Source organism: Anser brachyrhynchus (genome assembly GCF_964034855.1).
Source record: "Anser brachyrhynchus genome assembly, chromosome: 17".
Lineage (NCBI taxonomy): Eukaryota > Metazoa > Chordata > Aves > Anseriformes > Anatidae > Anser > Anser brachyrhynchus.
This window is the reverse complement of record NC_137710.1, coordinates 2,568,857-2,594,829: the sequence shown is the minus strand read 5'-3', so window position 1 is coordinate 2,594,829 and position 25,973 is coordinate 2,568,857. Positions and strand designations below refer to the sequence as shown.

At 40.6% G+C, this 25,973-nt stretch overlaps 1 protein-coding gene across 3 annotated transcripts in view; it reads right to left on the bottom strand.

The window, feature by feature from the left end:
• CLIP1 (CAP-Gly domain containing linker protein 1) overlaps positions 1-19,413 on the bottom strand; it is a 69,752-nt gene extending 50,339 nt beyond the window's left edge. For all 3 annotated transcript variants that reach the window (XR_013940342.1, XM_080559415.1, XM_080559416.1), the window contains exons 1-3: positions 19,249-19,413; positions 7,164-7,359; positions 6,134-6,702 (exon numbers count right to left, since the gene is read on the bottom strand). Coding sequence is in view for 2 of the 3 variants with exons in the window: in XM_080559415.1 (XP_080415541.1) it covers positions 6,134-6,702; positions 7,164-7,257 (663 nt within the window). In the remaining variant the exon portion in view is untranslated. The remainder of the gene's footprint in view (positions 1-6,133; positions 6,703-7,163; positions 7,360-19,248) is intronic.
• Positions 19,414-25,973: the final 6,560 nt, after the last annotated feature.

Genomic DNA, 25,973 nt, shown 5'->3' with positions numbered 1-25,973 from the left:
ATTTAGACAAGACCTTGCTCATGCAGATTCTCTGACGTGCAAAAATCTGTGAAGGTACAGCGAAGCTCCAAAAAACTTGATTATCTGTTTTCACGAAACTTGTAAGAAGTTTTTTTGAAACTTCTACTTTTCTATCAAATTTGGTTGTAGATAGGTAACGTTCAAAATCAAGGCCAAAACAGATGACAGAGCTAATGTGCAATAAGACACTCACGCGGACAGGGAGTTATCACACAACCCTCCACTGCCAGAAGAAGCCAATTTAATAATTAAACGTTATCTGCTCTCGAGGCTCAATTCCTGCAGCCCAGTTATTCACAAAGGAAGTAATATAAAAACCTAACAAGCATTTGCATACTACAAAAGCCACCTGTGAATTCACCACCACAAAAAAAGCAAAGGCCAAGACTCCAGTAAGTGAATAAATAAACTGTTCCTTCGCCCATCCTGTGCAGGAATGACCAAGGACAACGTGTTCCTGGATGTCACTCCTTGGGGCAGGCAGGGGAGGGGAAGGGAGACAGAGCCCACGCGCACAAAAAGTTCAGCCTTGCACAAACAAACCCTTACCACGACCGTGGGAAGTCGCCTGTTACGGCCGTTTGGTCACAGTAACTCACTTGCAATGTAGTTAAATAAGGAGCTGCCAAAACCAAAGGACTCGCGATTAGACACGACTTGGCACCTTGCTGCACCGATGACATAAATTCAACATCTTATTCACCCATAAGCAGACAGGTAATGACACGTCCTGAACATTGCTTAAAGGTAGCACAAAAGGAAAGCTGCAGTTTGTTCAGAGAAAAATTGCCAAGACAATGAATTACAGACAGGCTTTACATGCCCTCTGTCCTTCAGCTATATTCTCATAAGCATATTCCATGCTGCGGCAGCCATTTCACAAACTAATCTACATCATAGATGTATACTTTACAATAGCTAAAATACTATGTCTCAACGTACATCCATAAATATAAGGATCCCTTATTCTTAACTTAACATGACAAAGCCATCTAAACACCTTAGAGTTAACTCAGCTCCAGGATAAGGCAAAAGCCTGGCGGAGCAGCTAGGCATGCCGTGCATTTGCAATCACAAGTGAGGTTCAGCAAGGGACAGCCACAGTAAGCGTGCAACAACTGCACGTCCGTAACTTCCAAATCTTTCTTCCTGTTCTATCCTCTGAGGCATTATGGCAAGATGGTTTTGCACTGCTCTAACTGTAACGGTGCAAATGAATATTTGCTTTTCTAACAGTTAAATACGGGCCTATTTTAGATTTTTAAATAGACTAAACACAGAAGAGAATTTTCTATTCAGGATGTTACACAAGCTAGAAAACGGAAAACTTAGAAATATCACATTAGCACTGCAGGATTGTTTTTAAAGGGAGAAACTTCTCCCTACATGTGAAATCTTTTCCCCTTTAAGAGCGCTGGAGTTAATCAGTTGGCAGCCTTACGTGATGTTTACTTGAAGATAAGTTACATGGGTGGAAACAAACCCGACAATAATCTCCTATCGGTCTCTGCAACACTAAGGAACTTCATAAGAAATATCTAAGCGAGAAATAACTTACAGTGAACGCTATAAAACAGACACAATAAAAAGAAATTAGATGTAATTCATGCGTAGAGAATAACTTTGCAAAAAGGCCCCCTCAGCAGACACCAAACAATCCAGTTTGTAGCCTTTTGTGAAGGAACATATGGACAGAGGCCCGAGTCGCAGCTTTCCAGCTCAGCTCCAGAAGCATCAGATTTGGCAGACCACGATGAAGCTGTAACCGGTCAAATGAATGAAAGCACTTTAATCCTTTGAGAAGGCTAAGGCCCTTTAGGTTGATATTTATTTATTTATTTATTTACAATTACAGCATCTGGTCCATCCAGGAAAAAAAGCCTAAGATGCTCTCAAAGCTGCTTTAACCTTTAGGAGGTGCAACAATCGTCCCACAGAGTGGGTTTCCCCGTTTTATTTCAGCAGGTTGGTTTTTGGTTTTCTTTGTTTGTTTGTTTAAAACCAACTTTGCATTGGGCTCTTATATCATAAGTGTTCGCAATGCCAGGGCAAACAGCTTCCCTGGCTGCAGCTGGAGCAGGAAACAGAAACCAGCTGAGCCTGACAGCAATTTGTTTACGGAATCAGTTCGCAGCTAGGCCTTTTCTTTCCCCACCTGGTTTACTACCTGGTGACAACACTTCCACCGGCACAAGAAGGGAGCAGACAAGAGAGGTCAGGACCACACTCTGCACAGGAATTCCTATTTATACGAGCTTTAAAACACTACAACTGCAGCCTCATTTTCAGTAGGCAAGTCAGCTCTAGCTGTGTTAAACTTTGGACTGCGCTGCCATTAACCCCATAGAGGCTGGACCGATGCAAAGAAGGAAGTGTGGATTTCCCTCCCCTACAACATTTCCTATGTTACAGCAACCCCCAAATATGAGATCAGGCTGCCCAGAGTTAATGTCCTCTCTCTAACAACTAAATCACATCCAGATTCTAGAACATATTTTAGATGTTAAGAGTGGAAATTATGGTTAAGACAGAGCTATTTAATTATGCTTTGCATTAATAGCTTTTCCTTTGATTCAGCTATTTTTTCCGTAAGTTATACATCAATACGACAAATGAGAAGTTGAATAACAATCAGCTACGTATCAGAAACCACAGTGCTTTAAATATGTACCTTATCTCCCTGTTTTTTCAACATTTCTACATATTAACATAAAGTATTTCATAATACTTGTTAGTGAAAGGAAAACTACTGCTCAGCTTTGAGTCATCTAGGCAATTAAGTGCAGGCTTGGTGAGTTTGGCTCAGATTTGGCTGGGATCTGAAGATTTCCAAGCCAGCAGAGAGCTTGTGTGCTCTTCTGACCTAATCCTCCCTGAGGAGTAAATTATAGAAATCTAAGGGATGTCTCCTCCTGCTGCGGAACATCCTTTTTGGGGTTTACTGCTTCAGCTCGTGTATTCACTCAACTTAGTTTGATTTGCTTTTGTTTTGCTTTGACTCCTCCAGAATCTCGGGGAAGAGAAATAAAAAAACACAGCAACTTGACTCAGCTGACATCTATACCTTTAAACACTGCCTGTTTTGATGTTAAGGAAACTTTTATTTATTTATTTTAAAGCCAGGTCTCTTGGAAAAATGTGTTTTGTCCCCTGGAAAAGCAAGCCTGCACATCCATGTAAAGCTTTGCCTCCCAAATCTTTTCATCTCCACATGTATTGCTTGTTCAGCTCAACCTAACACGGAACACTCCAAGCTGGCAAGCATTCGAGAATACGTAGGTGATCGCCCCACAACTCCACTTGTTTTCTACTGGGGAATTTCCTTTCCCTGACAACCATCTGATTGAGCACCCCAAACAGTTTGTGTGTCACCACTCTTCTTCCTAATGGTATTTGAATTAGGGAAAGATCCTTTACGACTCCTTTCTTTCTACCTAAGTAAAGCAGAAATAGATACCTAGCACTGGAAACTTCCTCTATTACTAAATCTCTTGGTATTTTTAAAGCCATATCAGTTTTCCCATAGAAGTTTGGGAGCAACTCTAAATATGGGACCGTGTAGGATTAGGGAATTCTAACTAAGTGCACCAAAGACTGGTGAAACAAATGGAGACATCAAAGGAATGAGGAAATAAACTTAAGACGTTTTTTCTATCCACACAAAACAACAAACACCATGCGCTAGAGCTGGCTAGAGCCTTAATCAGCTCGTCAGGATCTCTTTGCACACACAGCCTTTAACCAAGCTACCTCATCCCAACACCTCTGGCTATGAACACTTGATGCAGCAGCTTGTTGTAGCACAAAGCAAAAGCAATCGTGAAGAGTTTACAGCTTCTCTTCTTCCAGGGCAACAGGACTAACATTTCAGTAGGAACTGAAAAATGTTCCAACAAAGCTTAGCTGCTGGGAAATGCTAATTTGTCAAGCCTGAAATGCTTTGAACACAGCATTTCAGGTTCAGCAAGCCTCGGTCAACTTTTTTGTAATGCAGAAAACGCCGAGGAGAGAAGAGATGTGAATTGGTAAATGCATTTCTCTGGCACTTAAACATCTGCCAGAACGGCCTCTTGTTTCTTGATAACCCAGATGGGGCAGAAAAAAAAAAACCAAAAAAACACTATCATTTAGCTTTTATTGCTGAAGGTACCATTGAGAACCAGTCAGTTCCTAACTAAAAATTCCTATTAAATACATTTAAAAATCAAAGTTAGAGGAAAAAAATTACCAGATTGAAATACTCCAGGGCTACACCCCCCACCCTAGATCACACACAAAGATCAACAAAGTTGAGCCACATCTGAAGTCCATTCTAGAATGTAATCTTAGCTAATGAGCTGTGCCTTACCCATATATGAATTTGCCCTTGAGGACATACTTTTCCAGTTAAGTATTTTAATAAGACTCCCAAATGAGCTTTTGTCTATCATGAATTCATTGTTCTGCTGAACTGCAATCCTGCACTGCTGGAGGCTCACTGTTTTCAAGCTGCAATTCTCAGCAGTTGTTTTCCCCACGTATCTAATCAGCACGGCATAGATATTACTAAGAACCTCCACTGAGTATCCAGTAGCAGTCAGTGCAAGCAGTGAGGAACGGGGGCAGCATTTAGTCGGTACCAACAGCGCGGCCAGACTGCAGCGTCTCAGGGCTCGGAGGGGAAATCCTGTGCTGAGGTGGGAAGTACAAACGCCATCATGCCTCTCACCTTGTGTCACATTACTTAAAAGCTCCTGCTGCCAGTATAAATGAAAAACAAATGACGTGCCACAGAGCGGTCCGGTTGCAATCGTACCGCTGCTGGAGACGGATCGCCAAGGCAAGCCACGGTAAGTGACAGGCAGGTCTTTCAGAGTAACTGGTGCTCTGAGGACGGCTTCCAGCAATTCCTCACTAACTGTCCAATTCTACAGTCCAGGAAGGAGTTCAGTGGCAAGGAAAAAAAAAAAAAACCTAGTGGATGAATGGATTATTCAGCCAACTTTTTTATTATTACCACTGATCTGGAGATTTAAGACATTTATATTTGAATTATTAGGAGGAATTAGCAGAGCCTAGGATGTACTAAAAAAGATTAGCCCAGGATCAAAAATTTCATCTTTCTTAATAACAAAACATGAATATTTACAAAAAAAAAAAAAAAAACAAAACAGGAAGGGTTAAAAGCCAGCAGACAAGAATCTTGTCCATTTAACATTCATATTCCTGTGCACACTAACACTGGCATGTAAATTACATATATGCATCGCTGTCATGCTGTGCTAGGAACCTCAAACTACCATTTGATGATTCAACAGGAAGACTTAAGGCAAACAGGAAGTAGAGAGGACGAAATACTAAGTTTAATCTGTTTTACTTAACAAACAGAATTTGGGACCTTAATAACGTCAAGCCATGGCTGTTATGGTAAATCTTCATTCCCGTTGCCTTTACAAGAAAACACATACCAGCCCACATAATACTGATCCAAACATGAAAGGTATACAATACCATTATTTAAAAAAAAAAAAAAAAGTTTAACAAAACTTAGCTCCCTTTTAAAAGGATGACAGCGATCCATTAGCAGAAGCATTTATGGTTCTGAATTTATGAAGGGCAGCCAAGTAACATGGCACATCACCAACAGATCACGTAAATCCTGGGTGATCAGTGGCATTATGTGACTACTTCTGTCGCTGCCTATCACTACTCAAGGGAACAATCAATTACTGAACTGTTAGCTTTCTAAAGATACAGCCCTGAATAGGGAAAAAGATGCATGGAAATCTCACAAGCTCAGATTTTATTTAGTAGGACTGCAGTTCTCGCAGTTCTGGAAAGACAAACTATGTATAGGTTAATAAAAACATTTGGTCTTGAGCAAACGCTGGCAAAATATAACAAAATAAACATTGCCAAATTAACCGTTTTGTCTTGGCACTGCAAAGACCTCCCTATAATATGCAAAACTGCATGGGAACAGCTTGGCTACAGAAGACACTCAATGAAAAGAAAGCTAGAGCATGAATTTACATTATCTGAATCAAGAAAACAGTAGAGAAGTTCTGAGTCTTAAGAGAAGTTACAATTCATCAATCAAAAAACAGACATCGAAGCTGCACGGAAATCTTACCAGAACTCGATCTCCAATTTTGAGCTCCCTTTCTCCTTTCTTTAGCGATCCAGCTTCAGAAAGATTTGATATAGATTCACTTGCAGTTTTTGAAAGATTGCTAATCTGAGAAGGAGTTGAATGTTCCTTAGCAGCAAGTGCTGTTTTTTGTGGAATTCCTGACGGGGGAAGCGCAGCAGGGGACGAAGACACCACGCTAGCAGTCGATGTGGAAGTTGGTGATGTAGCTCTAGATGCATGAGCTGCCTGAGTACCATTGGCTTCATCTTCTGTCAGCACTTTTCTTGTCAATTTCGATGGTCTTGTAAATATTCCCCTCAAGGGTTCACACTGGAAATAACGAACTCCAGCCACAGAGCCATCATTCTTACCAATTGGTTCATCTAGAACAATCCCTGCCCATTGTCCTGGCGCAAACTGTGTTTCACCAAGAAACTGAATAAAGCCAGGTTTATTTCCATTGACCCAAACACGTTCCCCAACTCTGAAATCATCCACAAACTCGTCATGCGCGTCTGCAGTGGTTGTACTTGCGGGCTTTTCACTGGAAGCTGCTTTTTCTGCTGGAGCTGGAATCAAGCACAAAGAGAAAGCAACAGGAATCAAACACACTAATATTCCAAGAAGCATCATTACATAGTTTGAAAGTAATGAGCATTTGGAAAAGCATTATTTCTAAGAGGAAGAGCACAATTCCAAATTTTCTTAATTATGAAAATACAGTAATCTCTGGAATACAGTAATTTAGAATCTAAGGACAGAGACACTGAAAGCATTTAATATAAACTATAAACTTCACAAGATTTTTACTAAAACCAATTAAAAACAGTTTGTTTTGAACCAAGATGGCATTCAATTAGTATATTTAATTTTTTGCATATTTTACACATCATTTTTGTTACATCAGAAATACAAGCAAAAGTGTTTTAGTGTAAATAGTAAAAGTAGTGTATACTCATAGCTTTTAGAAGATTTTTTTTTTTGTAAGAGATGAAAAAGAGAAAAGTTAAGATATTTAAATATTCTTTACCAGGTGCAACAGATGCAGGTGTTTTCAGTAATGTACCCCCATGCTTGATGGTCTTTGAAGGAGCCTTAAGTCCACTTGGTTTTAACATACTCATCTTTCTGTGATATCAGAGTCAATCCTCTTCGTCTACAGCAACTACCTTTTTCCAAACATGGATACAATATATTATTCTCTGTCTTCCAACTCTGGAGTAAACCTGTACAGAAAAATATTAGGCATGAAACAAAATCAGTATTGGAACTCCTGCAGCATAAAGTACTATGCATACACACACAGAGCCTGTATATGAAACGCATGCGAAATCCACATCACAGTAACAGGCAGCAGCATTTCCCAGGATAGCAATTCCAAGCCTTCAATTTATTCAGAAGTTATTTCCTATTAAAAGACACCAATCTGAACCTAAAGCATCAAAATAACTCACTTCACTGAATGCTGCTGTATTCATGTTGAGCCTTAAACTCGAAGGCTATTTTAAGAAAAACAAAGCCCTTAACAGCATTACTAACAACATTACGCACAGATATAACCGCTCTGCACACCCTACTGTTTTCAGTCACATTTTTCAAGTGTTGCAATATCCCAACAAAAATAACTCGAGACTGGAGAATTAGCTGCAAGAGAAATCAAGAGAACGGGGAAATTTAGGATAAAAAGAACAAAGTCTTAAAAGAGATTGGAACTGAAAAGCTAAGACTGATCAACAGAGTTAAACGATGGCAACTATGAAGTAAACATCCACCTCAGCAATGTGGGAATCGCGTGTCCGAGATCACAAGACAGTTCGCTCAGTCCCCAGCAGTGCCCCAGCTCCGCACTGGAAAGAGGAGCGGGGCCCTGCTCCTCCCTGAGCTGCTCGGACCAGCGCTGCTCTGACCGGCACGCCAGCTACGACTTTCAGGAACTGTGCCGTGAGGTTTTTGCCACAGAAGGCATCTTCCTTCTGATTACAAAAGCTTTAGAAAGGCTTTTTCGTCTATAACGTGAATTAAAACCAAACTGTAAGCTGACTGGTCTCCCCCCACCATCAAAAGCATAAACTGGTCTGCACAAACACAGCCGGGATATTTGCTGAGCCTTATATTTAGGGCACTGACAGACCAGCTATGCTCCCCTGAAAAACAACACACATGTAAACAAAAACCTGGACCAAAAAAAAAAGTAAGCAGACATGTAGCAACAGAATGCTTGCTCAACTGTTTTGTTTGCTCAGGACACGACAAACAGGAGCCAGCTCTCCGTCCTGCCATTCACGTGGCGTTTTGGCAGCCATCAGTACACATGCACAGGCAAAAAGCTGCCCAACTGCAGGCTCCCCAAACCCTCACCAGCAATGCCCAGGTGTGTGTGCTGGTACGTTTCAAGGCAAGAGAAACCCTAGTGAGGACAGAGAATATTGTAGTACAGGAATAAAAGCTAAAGAGAAAAGTCTTTTACCTACCAGGATAAGTTTTACCCTTCCTGCATGATTAACAGCCAGCACATTAGTGTTCCTAAAAATCAATTCACCATGGGGAAAAAAAAAAAAAAGAGAAAGTATCCATCATGCTGCTTTGTGAACCTAAATAGCAAAGTGAAACGTTTCTTCGGCTATTTCAAGATTGGCTATGCCAAAATCAAGTCATTTTCTAAGTCTGCAAAAATGTTATACTTTAAAAAGTTTTAATTACTGCCTTGACTGCACGGTGTTTGTCTACAGTTTGAGTTATACTCCATGAAAACTCCAAGCAGCACTGTGCAGGTTGCTGAGCATTTTTTCTAGCACTGCCAGAAGCATGTCGGTCACCCATCTGCAGAGTTATGACTACCAAAGTGAAAAAGTTCTCCATTGTTTTTGCCTGCCGTACGCCAGTTCACTATTAACTTCTAAGCGGGAGTATGAAAGCAGACTTAGCTCTCTAAAATCAAAGCAGAGGGACAGACGTGAAAATGTGACAAAGCTATGAAATGACTGAGGGGCACACAGCTATACAGAGGCACAGGAGCATGTCAGATGTCCCTCTGGGCACAGCAGAAACACTTGTTTTTTTCCTCTTACTACATACCTATCTTCCCTGCTTAATCTGCGTGCATCAGATTTCTTCATATTTTCATCCTTTTCTCTCTCACATACATGCTGACTATTCTTCCTCATCCCTATTCCCTCCCCTCCGATGCCAGGATCTCCACGCCTGCTTCATTATTTTTTTCCTCAACCCATCAGAATTCACAAAACAGGAAAACTCTACGCAATAAGGATGGACTTGGTACAAACACAGAAATGCAGGAGTTATCAAGGTCAGTTCTTTTTAGTTCAAAGCCCTCTTTGACAGTGTCAAACACAACGTTTATGGGAATTCAACCACCTCGCTTGGATCAGAAGCAAGTTTCCCTAAGAAAGACCTCCTTCTAAAAGCAGGACACTAGAAGAGTGCTTACAGTATTTCGCCACTGTTTTCCACATATTACCATTTCTGTTTGTTTGTTTGTTTTCCTCTTCTTTCCCCAAACCCCATTCCAGTACCACTCAGTTAGTAACCACCTGTATCGTGCAAGGACAGGAATATTAAAAGAATAAAACACACTAAAACACCCCCAAAAATTACATCTTGCCAGTTAATAATTATTTATTAATAGGTGTTTAACAAGCCTTTGGCCAACAGAAAGCTAGAACCTTCTGATATTGCATTTCCTGGCTCAAGGTGCTCATTCATATTTTAATCCTGCTCTCCACAGTCAGAGGTTATGTATTTGCTGTGTCATTTGCCTTTTTCAATGCACGAGCCTTCAACTAGGCCAGAAGTAACACAATCCCTTGTGCCCTGGTTTCAGTGTTCCTGAAATTGTAGCTTAATGCAACAAACTGCTAAAATATAGGCAAAACATTTTGGCAATTTAGCGCCTTATTGCAATAGGGAAAATGCAACTTTGAGTCTTACAAAGAGGCAGGACCTTGATACTTCCTAATAGAATTCACAAAACACTGAAAGCACAAGTTTCTAATGAGTGATTTTAGGCACTTCCTAACAGGCTTCACATGTCAATTACCTCATTTTAGTTCTCATACGAGAGGGCAGCTAGCTGCCTGTCTTGATTTGTTCGCGTCCCTTCTCTGAATCTTTCTCAGTTCTCCTGAAAAGAATCTTTATAACAAATAGGCAGTAACATCAACTGCACGTTTCTCAAAAGATCATATCAGGAACTTACGGAAATGCCCAGAAAGCCTGATAATGTGCACTGCTTCAGTGTTCAGAAAGTCACACATTTTACTAACGCTGCTTTTGGGAGCAAGGAGAAGATTTTAAACACAAGCTTTGCACTTGTGCTGCTACTGGGAAAAATACACGATTTCATATCGTGTGACAGTGCATTACATTCTCAAATGAAATGCAACTTTTTTTTTGCATTGACTACTACAAGCTCTCAAATGCAGACATGAATCCTTGCATTCGCCCTTTTAGCCAATTAATAATATCCTTATTTTTCTTAGTTCTCTTTCACAGACCTTGAACTAATCCACAAGAAACAAGTTTAAAACCATTGATTCAAGAAAATAAAACCTATCACTCTGATAAGTAAATACGAACTATTTTGGCAAGCTGAGATTAAAAAAAAAAAATAATAATAATAAACACAATACTGAATTAAAAAAAGCATTCGGCCAGACAGTTCCTGAAGCGACAGGCACTGTTGAAACACACATATGTCACTCAGTTGAGTGAGATGATTGTGATGTGCACTAAATACTACCTATGCTCTGGTTTCATGAGTGAAAAGATATCTAAAGACTCCAGTGCTAAAGTGACAGTAAGTAACAGAAGGGAGAAAATCATTACTCAGGGGAAAAAATAGACTAACTCAAGGCACTTCAGTCTGAACTCCCAGAAGTTCAGACATCCAGAACTGCTAGTAGCTATAGAAAATGTAAACCAGAATATAAAAGGAGAGCAAGGCAAAGCACGTTTTCATTCATACATCATACAAACTGCTAATGAAGTATGCATGTGAAATGTAATTAAACCCGTTGATTTACAGTCAAGCTTTACCAATCACCTCAGAAAACATTTAAGCCTTAGCAAAAGATTTGATACCAGAAGCGCTGTTCCTGCTCTTAGCATTACCTCAAAGCAGAATACTTTCCAGCTATCAAAGAGGAATCACAATAATAAAACAGCTGCCCGCCATGGTTTCGTTCTAGAGTGTATTTTAACAACTAGCACTACAAAAAGAACTAAACGCACGATTAAATGCAAAAAAAAGGAGAAAAGGTTTGAGACTCAGCTCACTCCACTTAAGAACCCTAAAGTCACAAGAACGTAGCAGCACCAATTGTTCTTTAAGGGTAGCTGACATCTGACAGGCCTGCTGCCATCACCACGCTCCCCTTCCCTAGTGCCACATAGTGCCAACATTAAAAATATGATAAAACACTTAAACGATAAAACATTTGGAACTGTGACTTGACAGCGTAAGGAAGAATCACTTGCTAACATCACTACTCGTGACTACGGTGGCGCAGACGCAGTGTTTCCATGGAGAGAAGCAAGTTGTCTGTCCATTTGGGGTGGAAACAAAGAGGACTTTCCAGAACAGAGCAGGATAATGTTTGAACTGACTCGAAACAGACTGCGTAATCCCGGTCTTCTGCATGCAGACACATGCAGTCTGACTCTGTGCAGCGTACTTTGAGGCTGGAACACTACTCTCATGTGGTTTGTTTGTACGAGAAAGTGAAAATATTATTTTAAACAATGATCATCTGGTAGGGGTTGTGCATGAGTTCTCCAAAACATTTCAAATTAGAAAGATAATACTAACTCAGCTGATACCATTAAGAGACTAATACTGTGGCTTTTCAAAGCCAACACCTTTCTAAGTTCAGAAAGGAGACCACTTCAACTTGTTAACTCTGTTAAGAATACTTTTTTTTTTTTGCAAAATACATATAAACATCAAGACTAACAAATATGTTGTAAATATTCAAAAATGATTGCATGGAGTAGATAATAGTGCTGAAGAGCTCCGAGGGCTATGTAAACAAAGAAGATCTTAAAAAAAATTCTTACCATACCATGAAGAAGATATAGCATATAGGAAATAAATCAGACAACGGTTCCTGTAGAAAAGTGACACAGAAAATATATTTCAAAGACTGCCACAATCCAGAAGTGTCACTTTCCTAAGACAAATAAAAGATTACGAAAGATAAAAACGAAGTACTATTGTTGAAAAAGCAGCCTGAACAAGATTTCTTAACTATCTCTTTCACAGTCTTAATGTTCATGTCACTATTGCCAAGCTTTCAAAAGCTCATGAATCATTCCTCGAAAATCCCAACAATGGTTTAGAGAGAAAGTAACTTGGAATTTTGGAACCTGGTAAGTTTTCTTTTCTGGTCTGTGAGTTGCCTTAAGGACTCCAAGACCTCATGGTTACAAACACAACTCCCAACATTATGGCATTCTTAAAACAGAGTGCCAAAGACAAATAGTTTAAAGTATATAAGCATCTTCTGTATGATTCAGACCTAATTTTTATCACAGCTCTACAAGTTGTATTTGTGGTTTCCTAGGCTGCTATTACATTTCTGTAAAAACTGAGTATATGTAATTCCAAAAACACTCAAAATAATGCTTTACATTTCAGTTGAGAGGCTTTTGAAAATCATACACTATTTAAAAATACAACTATATCTTGGCCTTGAACAGAGTAAATGCCTTCACGTTGCACTGCTATTTGCTTCTTGCTACCTCTTTAAGAATCCTTCTCTCTGTGCAAGAACGTGCCAGCTCACAGTGGCCAACTTCTGAAAGGTTCGAGCAGGAATGAAATGAATTCAGCCACAGCAAGCCCACCAGCTAGCCAGCCTGGGACATATCCACCAATATCCTTCCTCAAGCAGTGTCAGATGATGTGGATAGAGCAGAGGGATATATTGCAGAAAGGAGCTTGGCTCACTCGCCCTCCCTAAATAGAATTTCCTATTGCCACCATCTTGTTTCGTTTCTAAGAAGGAATATAAAGTCTCCCACTACCATATATTAACAACTAAATTTCTTCTTCTTTTCTTTTTTAATTACAATGTCAGCACACCCAGAGCAGGCAAGCTGAGCCTTATCCCAGAACAATAACCTTCCTGCTCGAAACACCCTCTCTGCCAGGTTCTGGGTCCAATGGAGATATTTCATATTGGGCAACTAAAATCACTCAATCATCATCATGCAGTTCATCAAGTGCCGAATTACATTCACAATGAAGTAATCCCACAGTGCAAAATATCCATTATAAATGTTCCACCAAATTTCAAAGCCAGTTGTGAAACAATTACAAGTAGTTAAACCAACAAATGGATTTTGAAGCCTTCACGCATTAACTTTGCAGAACTTCACTCTTGTAATGAAGCAGCACACTTTGTATTCCTAGCCATTTATGGCTTAAATAAGACCATTTTGTAGCTATGAATTACATTAAGGTCTCTTTGCATTTAGCCACTGAAGCCAATTATTGAAACAGCAAGTGAAGTTATCTCTGAACCCACTGCTCATGACTTACTGCAAATTCGACATGCATTGTTCAGCTCCAAAGCATTTATTGAACGAGTAGCACGTTCAGACTGAAACAAGCCAGAAAGAGCACGGCTGCAGTTTTATTTTGCCTCATAGAAACCATGGATTTTGATGTCAATTAAGCAAGTAACACGATGACCTGAAAATATTCTTCAGATACATCACTATAATAAAAGACACCAAAATAATACGCATCATTTAATTCAACGTTTATCATGCTACATGCCATCAGATCATATTTATTTGGCTTGCTGGATGCTCTGCTTACTGCCAGCATCACAATATATGGGCTGGTACATGCCTATCAAATCGGTACCTTGCACCCCACTTTGAAGGGTAGAAAAAATTATGCATTTAAAACTGAGTTAACAGTCTAGCTCAAAATATAATTTACTTCGGTCGCCATAAAAAATACAAAAAGTTGTGAAGTTTGCCCACTGGTATAATGCAGCTCTTTTATCAGTATCATTGACTTGATGAACAGAACTTGAAACAAAGAGTTGCTGACAAATTACTCAACCAGAATCGTATCTGTGTGATCACCAGCAGAGATCCTGAAAAATGTTCCAACTCTATTTTAGAGAGCACGGGTTTACATAAACATTACTTAGTGTGCAGCAACCAGTATGTTCAGTGAGACACAGACAAGCAGAGGATATTCAAAACAATCCCAACACCGTAATGCAAACACTATGCCTTGTCATCACTCATCCCACTATCAGGCAACCACCACACCACGGTGTAAGGACATCCCCAGAAATAGCTCCTGGTTTTCTCTAACTTCAAAGAGCGAATCTCCGCTTCTTCAGTAACTCAGAAGAAATTCCTGTTTTCTTGTACCCTTAGAGGGACAGGGAAAGAACAAATTTTGCTGTTTGGGAATCAATACAAGTGCCCCACCACGCTGTCCTCGTTAAGAACATGGTTAATCTAGACCTCAACCAGCAATTTTTAAGTTGTTTCTTAACTGAGACAGGTAGGAGATGCTGCACTTCAAGATCACGGAGACAACCTGAACTGTTTTCTGTGTGAGTTCACAGATCTATAGTATATTCTGCACCAAAGACTTTTAGATTAACTTTCAACATCAGATCTTTTACAGCAGCCAGAACAAATCTCTGACTTTGAACCTGGTGGCTAATTTTGTCTAAATAAAATAGAGGGCAGGAGATTTATAAGAACATTTTCATTCCTAGATGTTTCACAGAAGTAGGCCAACAGGTGCAAGGGGCGCTTATGTTCAAATAGTTCTGAGTTTCTCCCAAAGACTTTAGATCAGACTGAATTTCTGAAGGAAAATAGAAAAGCCCAAGTACTGCCCTCAGTACACTTGGCAGCAGCAGGCTATCAGTATGCACGCAGATAACGTCCAACTTGAATGCAGCAGTCAGGAAGGCAACCATCACAAGACACAAATCCACCAAAAAATTAGAGGGTTTTGGTGATATTGCTAAATAAGAGACATAGCCGTTCTCTGGAAAGTGCAGGGTCTTCATTCACTGCATCCTGGATAAACAGGATTCTGGCTGCATATGCTTAGGAAAGGAAAAAGGCAGAGCAAATTCCTACAGCTAAGAAACTGTAGTAAGAACAAGGAGATGATTCAAATGAAAGATAGTAAGAGGCTTTGGACCTTGAACCACCAGACAGACATTACAGTAACGCTGTGAGAAGCAGTTCATTCAAGCTTCTATGCTGCTTCTGTATTTTAATTCCGCATCAAGGACATTATAAGTCACCTCACCTTATCATTCCATAGCTGGCTATGCTTATTCAGGCTCCTCAGTGCCTTGAGATCCTCAGTAAAAATATACCATTGGAGCATGAAGACAGACTACTGAATATGAAGCAGAGATATGAGAGGATGTCTTTAACAGTAAAAAATTATTTTTGGCTAGCAATATGGTGAATAATTCTTTCTCAGTCTTTCTTGATCTATGTTGCTATTTCTAAACGCAGTCTGTTCAATTTTTTTGAAAGATACCCATCTTTCATTAACAAAGAAATAGCTAATAACTATTAAAAACCTTTTTTTTAAAAAAATCACAGAAAACGTGATGCAAATTCTAACACTTCCCAGTTGCCTCTGTACACACGCATTATAAAAATGTCACTGCTATAGTCTATTAAAAGATCAGAAAGCACATGATCCTTCTAAGCACACATCATTCTCTACAGAATGAGTCAAGGATTGAAAAGCAGAGAAAGCTTTCATCCAAGAAAGTAAATTATTACTACCTCTTCTGAGAGGTCTACTATCAATGCTTACTACCTTTTCTACATTTTTCCAGGGAAGTTTCTAACTGCCTTTGCCAAAACCCCCCATTTTGATAACAAGAAAAATAATTTGTTCAACTGTCAGCACCAGCTTCTCCCGATGATAACACACTTTAAACCGCCTGGGTAAGTGCATTCAGTCCACAGTAACAATTCGTTCTTTGGATATTAGAGCATAAAATTTAATGTATTCAGGATCTAACATTTATGTGAAAGTTTGAGAAGGAAAATATTATCTCCTGTCGGCCTCAAAACCAAACACACATGAACTAAGACAAAGGGCTTCTAACTCATACAATCGCATCTGAAGCGGCTGAAACAAAGTGCTTCTTTTTATAGTAAGAATTTAATTTTGATAGACTTGGGTGAAAGCGTAACTGCTTCACACGCCTTGAAAACATCAAGTCAGCAATCCTTTTTTAGCTCTCCATGTTCTTAGCCTTTTAAATTAGCACCATGACTGCTATACGGCTGGCATATAATAAAGTAGAAGTACAAATACAGAACTTAGATAAATATTGCTCTGATTCAATGGATGCTGCTGCCAAGCAGAAAAGGAGACTGAGTCAGATAAGCTAATTCCATCAAATACTGAGTTTCTCCCTTTGCCTTGCAATTTCCCTTTAAAATATGCTAGAAATACAGACAGTAAGGTTATAAAGATCAGGAAAAGTGAACAGCTTTTAATGGTGTTTCTCCTAGAAACAGTAGAGTGAGGATGTTTCTCAAATTAGAGGAAGGTATGGTAGGTACCATTCACTGAAGAGTTTTCTGTCTAAGTTCCTACAAGCAGTTGAGCAGGACACTCCAGGTGGAAAACTGCTAGGCAGGTGCTAAGGTAGAGACTTGTACCGTCTGTTCTGAGACGCATCTTCTAAATCCTTTCCAGCATTTCTGAGACCAGGAGCTAGATATCACACTGTGGGTATTTCTAAGGGTCAGTTGTACCATTCTAAGTCACGCGAGTGTAACATCGTGCATATACAGGACAGACACATGGACGAGATCGTGGATGTTCAAAATCATCAGGGACACAGTGCTGCTGATAGAGCTGGCTTCAGTTCTGCTGGTCAAGAAGAACGAAATGGTTGCTCCCGCAGAAATTGGCATCTAGCTCTGGGCAGCTGAGATTACAGCTAATGCAGTATATAATTGCCTTTCATTAAATAACAAAACACCATCCATCTGAGGCATTTCTAAACATGCCAGTCCAATAAGGATTCCAATGCGTTACTTTTTATACTTGCCAGCAGAGCCAGTAGTCCCTAAGGAATGCCAAAAGATTAAACAAGAGCTGCATTCATTCATGGTCACCATGTTGAAACATTAGAAAACTTGCATTTAACATACAGAGTTAACATTTGACCTGACTGTTTTAGAGAGAGAAAGAAAGCGGTTTTGAAAAATTGTTCTGGCAAGACAGATCACTATTTCTTTTGAAGGAAGATCTATTTTGGAACATTCTCAGTCACTCCCCCCAAAAAACTTCAACGGAGCTAAAAGGATAAAGGGAGGAATACTAAGGGAATTATCCAATCTAGCCAAGATAAGTAAATAAAGGCTGTCCTGGGTATTCACATTCAGAAGATGATAAACAGATACAGCCTACAGATCAGACAGGAAATCTACAGGAGCTCTAGAAAGTCACTGTGACCAGCTCATATAGAGCACTGCTCCTTCTTACTGTATTGTCATGTGAAGAAAGAGATTATTTCTTATAATACACCTTTGTGATGATTCAAGACAGATGTTTTTCTCCTCCACGCTAGAAAGCTGAAACCTTCTGTTTAAAAAGAAACCACACAAATTATGTAAAACTATTTTTTTTGCCAAATAAAATATTCCTCTTGATTCCTACAGATGCAGACAGATGATGTCACATTTCCAAGGTTTTCTGCTTCAGCCAACGCAACCCTGTCCTTCCCCTTCCAACACACAAAGCTTCAGTGCACTTTGGTACGCATGGGAAATTTTCTGGCACATGTTAAGACTAGGTGGAAACAGAACCCTGCAACACCATAAGTTTTAAGCAGAGAACTAATAAACCTCTGCCCGCTTTCTAGTCATTTTGTGTGTATTCACTATGAAGAATGTCAGTCCCTGAATGGTCACACATTCCTTACGCTATGATACTTTGTTGTTAAGGGAGAAACAAAAAAAAGAAAGTTATTTACTTTTCCTCCACTTTCCTCCACTATTTAACTTGCTATCTTGTTACACGTGGTAGCAGGTGCACACAGACACATGCCTAAGAAAATCACTCTGTCACTGCTAGTTTCAGACTTACATGCATACTTCCGCTCTTTAAAAAAAACTCTTTGCAAAGTATGAGGCATGAAAGCATTTCCTCTTTTGTGCCTCTTTTCTTTCTTTTCCCTACATATTAACACAACCATCGCGTGTTTTTAAGTTGTGCTGCTCAGTGACCTCAAAGCAGCCTGTGAACTCGCACAGCTCCCTGTGAGACACTGCCTCCGTTCCGCACGCGGGGAGCTGCGTGAAGGGAGGAAAGCCGTCATTTTTCAGTCATATTTTTAATCGTGACATATCCAGTCGCTGCCTATTCTTCCCTACGCTATTTCGAAGGAGCTTTTCTCCTCCAGGAGAAAACAACAACAGGTTGTTGGGTGGTTTTTTAAGCGCGCAGACAAAGATGCCACAAGGAAAGCAAAAACCCTCTCCTGATCCTAAGGCAGGAGTCTCCTTAGCGGGGGGATCGAGCATTACCTTGAGGAGGAGGAGGGCAGTAACGGGCCCTAGGCAGCAGCCCCAGTGACACAGCGGAAAGCAGGCGGCCTGCAGCACAGCCTCACGCCGCAGCACCGGGCACCGCGGGCACCTCACCTGCACGGCGGCGGCTTTCCCCCAAAAACCCGGGCCTGGGCAGGGAGCCGAGGTGGGTTTACACGGGGCCGGGTCTTCAATCGGTGCCGTGCCGGTGGGTGAGGGGTGGGGGTGGGGGGGCAGGCAGCAGCACCGGGACAACATCGCCCAGCCTCAGCCCTCACCCTGCCCCCGCTTCGGGGCCGGTGCCCGGCGCCAAGTTTGCGAGGCGCAGCGCGGCGGGGACGAGCCGGGCAAAGCCCCAGCAAAGCCCCGGCACCCGGCCGCTGTCACCCGCGGCCCCCTCAGACTGGCCGGGACGCGCAGCCACGCGTGTGGCGGGGCCCCGGGGCGGCTGCCCGCTGCCCGCGGCCGCTCCCCGGCCCTCTCAGCGCCTCCCCTCAGCGCCCGGTCCCCCGCCGAGCCCGGACCCTCCTCACCGCCTCTTTCTCCTCCTCAGCGGGGGGCTCCCGGCGGCTCCCCTCCCTCAGGCGCCGCCGCCGCCGCCCTCCGCGCGCGGGCCCCAACGGCGCCCTCACCGCCGCCGCCTCCGGCTCCGCGCTGCCGCCGCCTCCGCTCGGCTTCCCGGCCGCCTCCTCCTCCTCCTCCTGCCCCTCCGCAGCGGCGCCTCCCCGGCTGGCAGGGGCGGAGCGGGGCGGGCGGACAACGTCTGCGCCCCGCCGGGCCCGCGGCACCGCGAGGCGGGGACTGCAGCAGCGGGAGCCGCTCCCCCTGCCCGGCTCCGGCTCCCCCCTTCCCTCTCGTCTCCTCTCCTCGCCCCCTCGCTTTTCCCTTTGTCTCCCCCTGCTTTGTTCGCCCCCCGGGGCAGCCCGCGGCCGGGAGGTAGGAGAGGCTCTGCTCGGTCCTGCCTCGCCCTTCCCCGAAAGCGCCCCGCGGGGTCGCGCACCCCGAGTTGGCCTTGGCCCTGTCCCCGTCCCCGTTCCTGTAACAGGGAGCAGGCAGCGCTGACCCCCTGGGGAATTCGCCGCTGCAGCAGACGAGCGTGAATGGAAGGTGGGGGGGAAAGGGTGGGGAAAAGAGACAGGGCGGCATGAAGCGCATAGCTCTTAATGGACGACTAACTTTACCGGCGGCTTCTTTTCTCCATTTTCCTTTTGTCCTGACGCCCAGGAATCTGGGATTCCTTCTCATCCTCTATTTGAATTTTCATTGTGCTTGTGAAGGAAGACCCTGGAACCTGGCATTCTTCCCCTTTGTAAAGTTTAAAGGGCTGTGGCAGTAGCTCCACACCACCATCAACAATTTAATATCAATTTTCAAGGCTAAATCAAACAGCTCCGCTTCACTTCTCTGCCTCTTTTATAAACAGGCAACAGAGTCCAGTCAGAGTTGGCCTATAACTCTGCTGAATTCATCACAAAGCAAACCTGTTTGCAGTCCCATAGATCATTTAGTTTATGCATGATACTATTCACACAAAAGGGTGATGAGAAAGCAGTTCCATTGCTGGAGACCAATTGCAACATGTGATTCATTTTGGCTTCATTCTTTGGCATTAATCCAGCATGGTAAAGCACAAAATGGTGTGACGCAGTCCCCCAAATAATGGGTTTCAACTAGATCAGCATTTAGCAATGTTTGTTAGAATTTCACTTCCTAAGTGTAAAGTAGAAGCTCTTACCAAGGTCATTAGATGTTGAAACAGATACTCAAATCCATGTACAGCCAGCCACCCTTCTTCCTCCCTGCAAAATTTGATAAAGTTTTGCTGAAAAAAGTTCTGAATTTAATTATAGATTGTATTTAGAAGTACAAAGCCAGCAAATTATTGCTTAAAACTAAAAAACTGACCCAGTAGTCCCTGGCTAAGGACATAATCCTTAACAACAACAAATTAATTAGATTAAAAACCTGAGAGTTAGACTCTTTACAGAACACTTGCACAAAATACCTGTTAGCTTCCCAAGCTCTCAGCTACTTTTGTGAACATTTGTTTGTTTCTGCTATCACAGATTCAAGCTTCCTGTATTCACCTAATGTTAATACAGCATGTTTTTTTCCTCTAAGCGTATTCTTCTCCATCATTTTTCTTCATTAATTTGATTTTTGTCTTGAAGGATTTATTAACATGAAGGTAGATTTCAAGAGTATTCAGTTCAACGCACAACACTGGAAGTTTTATTAAGCAATACTGAACTGCTGTATTTAGTATAAAACACATCAAGTAGAAGTCAGCTTACTATTGAAGATAGTGAACCAAGACTTGCAAGTTTGTGTTGGTCTTTCACAACTTCACTAAAGTGTAAGCAGTAAGTAACAACAACGGTGAAATTATGGACGAAATATGGTTCAAATGTGTAAGCAGCTTTCTTTACTTCTTTGCAAAACTAAAGCTAAAAATGTCCTGTTTGTAAAGCAAGAATTGAGAATGATGTTGCATACATCAATATAAAGCAAATGTATCTTTGCTTGTTAATGTCATTTTTTAGTGAACAGAACCATAGCTTCAGGATAGAAGTCATCTTGTGGGAAACAAGGGAGTTAGTTATCCATCAGTGAACTAGTATCACCCTTCAAACCAAGAAAAAGTAGTTTCGGGACAATTGTAACTTAAGTTTAGTGAATTCATCCCAATTAGAAATGGTTGACTTCATTTCTATGTACCAGTGTACACTTAGATATATGCAGACTATGATAACAAAGAATGCATCTAGTATGTTCACATCCAATTTGTAGCAATCATTATAAAAGAAGATGCCAGTTCTAAAATTCATGGTACTACAAAGGACTGCATATGATCAAAAGCCAGAATGTCTTTGATTCCAGTACTAGTGGCTCTCTCCTGAGCTGCATGATTTCAGGCAGATCAGTTAACACGTAACTATGAAAACAGGAATGGCTGGACGCTCCAGGGAAATTTAGGTTGCTGACGTAACTGCCAGTATCCTGGCCACAACTACAGGGTCTACTTAGAATTAAAATTATTCCCCTCAGTAATGTGGGAACATCAGCTGAAGGTGGTTTTTCAGCTTTGAGAAGGATCCTTAAGTACAAAAACTTTCTGAATGGCTAAAACATTATTCTTTTGGAACTGCATTTAGGGATATCCTGACGTAAGAGTTCCATTTTTTTTATCCAATGAGACATATCCACGCAAGTATACAATTTTGAACATAGGATTTTTTTCTTCCTCTGAATGATCTCTTCAATATGTACATTTAGCAATTTTCAATATGTACAAGCGATTTCTAGTTGGCCACACCTGCTTCAAAAAAAAAAAAACAACACCAACAACTAGCTACTTTTTTCTTTTTCTCACTGAAGTGCTGCTTCACAAATCCCAGTACAGAAGTTTGCACTATTATTTTCTGTAGTGGTTTGTTTTTGCAAAAACACAAGAGGATTCCCCCCCACTACCCCTGCCCTGCCTTTTAACCTCAGCAGTGCGTTTTCCTCATCTATTTACAGCTATATAAGATCCCAAGATTTAGTGTCCTAAAGCCTCGTGCTTGCTCTATATTTTTTTGCTTTAAATTTATGTCATTTAAATTGGCAGCCTTTGACTAATAGGTTAGACTAGATGAAAAACAGCCCTTTTTAGTCTTAAGTATCACGTATGAAACTCAGTAATGCCTTTGTTCTCTCTAGCACTTTGACTCATGTATATCACGTTTTTGTCCTCGAGAATTGAGTTTTAAAAAGTTGTTGCAGACTACATGATTGTTTTCACAGCTTAGTGGGTTGAAAGGCTACAAAAAAAGATTCTGTTCCCAACGTACTTAGTGTCCTTCTTCCCTAGCTCAAGGGTCACAAAAAAGCCCTGCAAGTCTATGTTCCTTGTTGGTGTTTTACACAAGATAAATTTGCATCCAATTTTACATTATTTGTTCTAACAAATGTGGGTAAAGCAATAGAGAACGGTATTTAATGAATCCCTTGGCATATTTGTTTAAACAAGGTACTTAATTTAACAACAACAACGGTCACTGATTATGAGTGTTTCATTTTACAGATAACTGAGAAACCGTATTCTGTTAAAGAAGATAGATCATCCAAATCATTCTACCACCTATGTAAAAAAACAAGAGCTTGATTTCTCACCTACAGAGAAGCAAAACAGGTCTTTTGTTCCTATTGAGAGTGTCAAGCTTCTAAACAAAGGGTAAATCAGTTTTTGTTCAGACATAACAGCTAAGTATTAAGTTGCAAAAAAATCTTATGTTAAATCTCTGCTGCTTGTAATTAACTAATGTTTAGGAAGTGTCCAATTGTCACTTACACATTAATTACCATGTTATTTAAACCATCCTCTCTGTAAGCTTCTTCAAGGACTAATTCCTGATTCGTCCCCTCCCACCACCTTAAATATAAACACAACTATCAGCTCTACAACATATTCTTAGGAACAACATCAAGCTTCAATGGCATTTACTTACCAGGAGCATTACAACTGAGGTACAAAATGAAGGTACTCCAGAGTTCCACAGGAACTGCTTTTGAAACACCTGAGGCATACTTGAGCTTTCTCCTTCCCTTAGTTGTTTTTTCAGCTATCCTGCCTCACTGAGTTTGCAGTCATTTTTCTTAGCAGCTACTGTATCTTTCAGATATCTTCCAGAATCTCAACTACTGCTCTTTTCATGACATTTTGAGCACTGTGAATTAGGTTATAAAAAGAAATGAGTTAGAAATGCAAACCTCTTTAAGACACTAATTAATCACCTGATTGATGCCCTCAATATTTTGTACCGATTAGATTTATTTTTCAGATGTGCATTAGCATTTCTAAATACTTTCGCTGATCCCAATGCTATAAATGAACACGAATATCATGCCAACAGGAACTCGTGGGAAAATCTGAGTGATGCCTGCTCACACTATACCCACCCCATTACAAATTTTATTATTCATTTTGGTAAGCTCTAATCTAGGTTATTATGCCACACCTATCACCATGGGAACACGACTTAAAAGTACCAGAAATACGTTGCTATTCAGCTTTTCTCAGACTCTGCAGCGTGATATGATTGCAGTTTCAATATACAAAAACAATTTAAGTAGCTGTACATGAAAGATTAAAGAAACTCAGTGATTATAAACATCTTTAGTGCAGCAACAATATCTACTACTTGGTAAGAACAGCGAAAGTATAGATAAATACTTTCAAGATCAAGATGCACTCTTTCCTAATAATGAAGAGAAACAGCAGGGGTAACTCCCCATTCCAAATTAACTGTGTCTTATAGCACATAGCTCACTGTTTGCAAAAGGCTAAAGTCTTTCAATATGCTACAAACAAACAAAAAACAACAAAAGACTAAGGTTGTTAAATGGGAACAGTACTAACCATAGGAATTTTAATTCAAATATGGTGTCTGTATACTTCCCTTTGTATCAGACTACAGGTGGAGAACAATATTTGCTGACTTGAACAACCAGTCAGGCCAGTCACTTCGCAAAAAATTCCAATGGATATAAACACATGGCACCAAACGGAGTCCATCCCTGTCCCAAGCCTCCCAAGATAACATTTGCTTTAGATACCAGGAGACATCTTCCGAAAATGAAGTAGTTTTTGTCCAGTAACTAAAGGGTGCCCAGAGCAAAGTTCAAAACCTTGTAAAATAAAGCATTTAACATATTTAATCTAAAATTTAGTGTTACATTAAAAGCTGGGTTATCGAAATGACTTTGCTTTATCCTTACTCCAATTCCTTCAAGATAAAACTTGGAAGCAATGAAGTTAACAGCTAGTTTAGGTGTAAGTAAGAATTTGTAGAAACACAGAAGACTTAATTGATCAAAATAGGTAAGTGGAAGGGCAATTTATTATGAATTTATTGTGAACAGGAAGAATTAAGTATAGAACTAGAGAGTTCTATGCATATAATATGGAGATGATTTTCGTCTTGTGTCTGTGAGCTAGGCACAAACATGTAACTATCCCTGTAAAGTCTGTATGCCTTACTAAAGGAGCATTTCAAAAGGGCTATTAAAAAAAGATCTTCTAAGGTGTGGAGAGAGAACTGCATGTTTAAAATATGAGCACCTCAACACACCCAAAAGGTGTGTACACTTGAAATCATTACCTCATGCCCTGCATCACATTATTACCCGCATGTGAATGATGCGGCACACAGCATATAATAGCTTGTGTCAGCTGTGATTACTGGCTTTTAAATTCTTGGGAGGAGGAAGCATGGAAAAAGCACAAAATCTGTATGTGATTCCCATTAGAGCTTTCTTTGTGAAGTGCACAGAAGCTGGAAGCAACACTTCCTTCTGGGCCAGAAATTGAAAATACGATACTCTTAGTTTTTCCTAGAAAAACTAAAAAAGCCTATCATTTTAGTTCATATAATAAATATTTTACCTGGACCTCTACTTTCCAAATGCAATGAGATAAACTGAACTGGTATATGCTGCAAACAGAACTTTTTCAGCCTCTCAGAAGACAAGTCGTTCACATATAAAGACACTTCAGGTTTCCCTTCCTGTAAAGTTTAGAGCAACAAAAGGAAAAAAAATAAGCACTTTATCTGCAAAAGACTGGGCTTTTCTTAAGCATTCAAATACAGAGTGTAGTGATTTGATGCATTATAAGGACCTTTGGAAAATACCTGCAATCCGTAAAGCTGAGGTTTTTGAAGAATAGTTTGTCTCTGAAGTTATCTTATCAAACACATGCTGCAATGTCACTCCATCACAAGTGTTTTCTTAGATTCTTGAAAATATTTTGTTTTACTGTGCATCTCACATGGCTAGAAATACTTTTTCCCTGCATTTATATACAGACAAACAAATGCTTTACCAGCTTCAATGAATACTGTTAGACCAGACCAGTACTCCCTCTGCTGGCAATGCAAATGTACAGCCATTCCACCTATAAGTCGCTTTGCAGACAGTTGAAAGAAAGAGGAAAAAAAAACATTAAAACAATTAATAAGCAGAATTATAACACTTCTAAGCTTTGTCCTTTCAGAGGTTCTTCAGATAATGAGAACTGAGTGGTATGTGCAAGTTCTATTTTAAGTAGCTAAAATCATTTTAACAGCTTCTTGTTTATAAAAACTTGAATCCAACAGTAGTGACCTTTCCTAAAATAATCAACGCCATCCACCCTCATTTTAATCAGCTTCTTTTTCCTAATTGTCTTGATCAGCTCATTTCCAAAAATCAGCAGTTTAATGGTTTAGGACTCCAA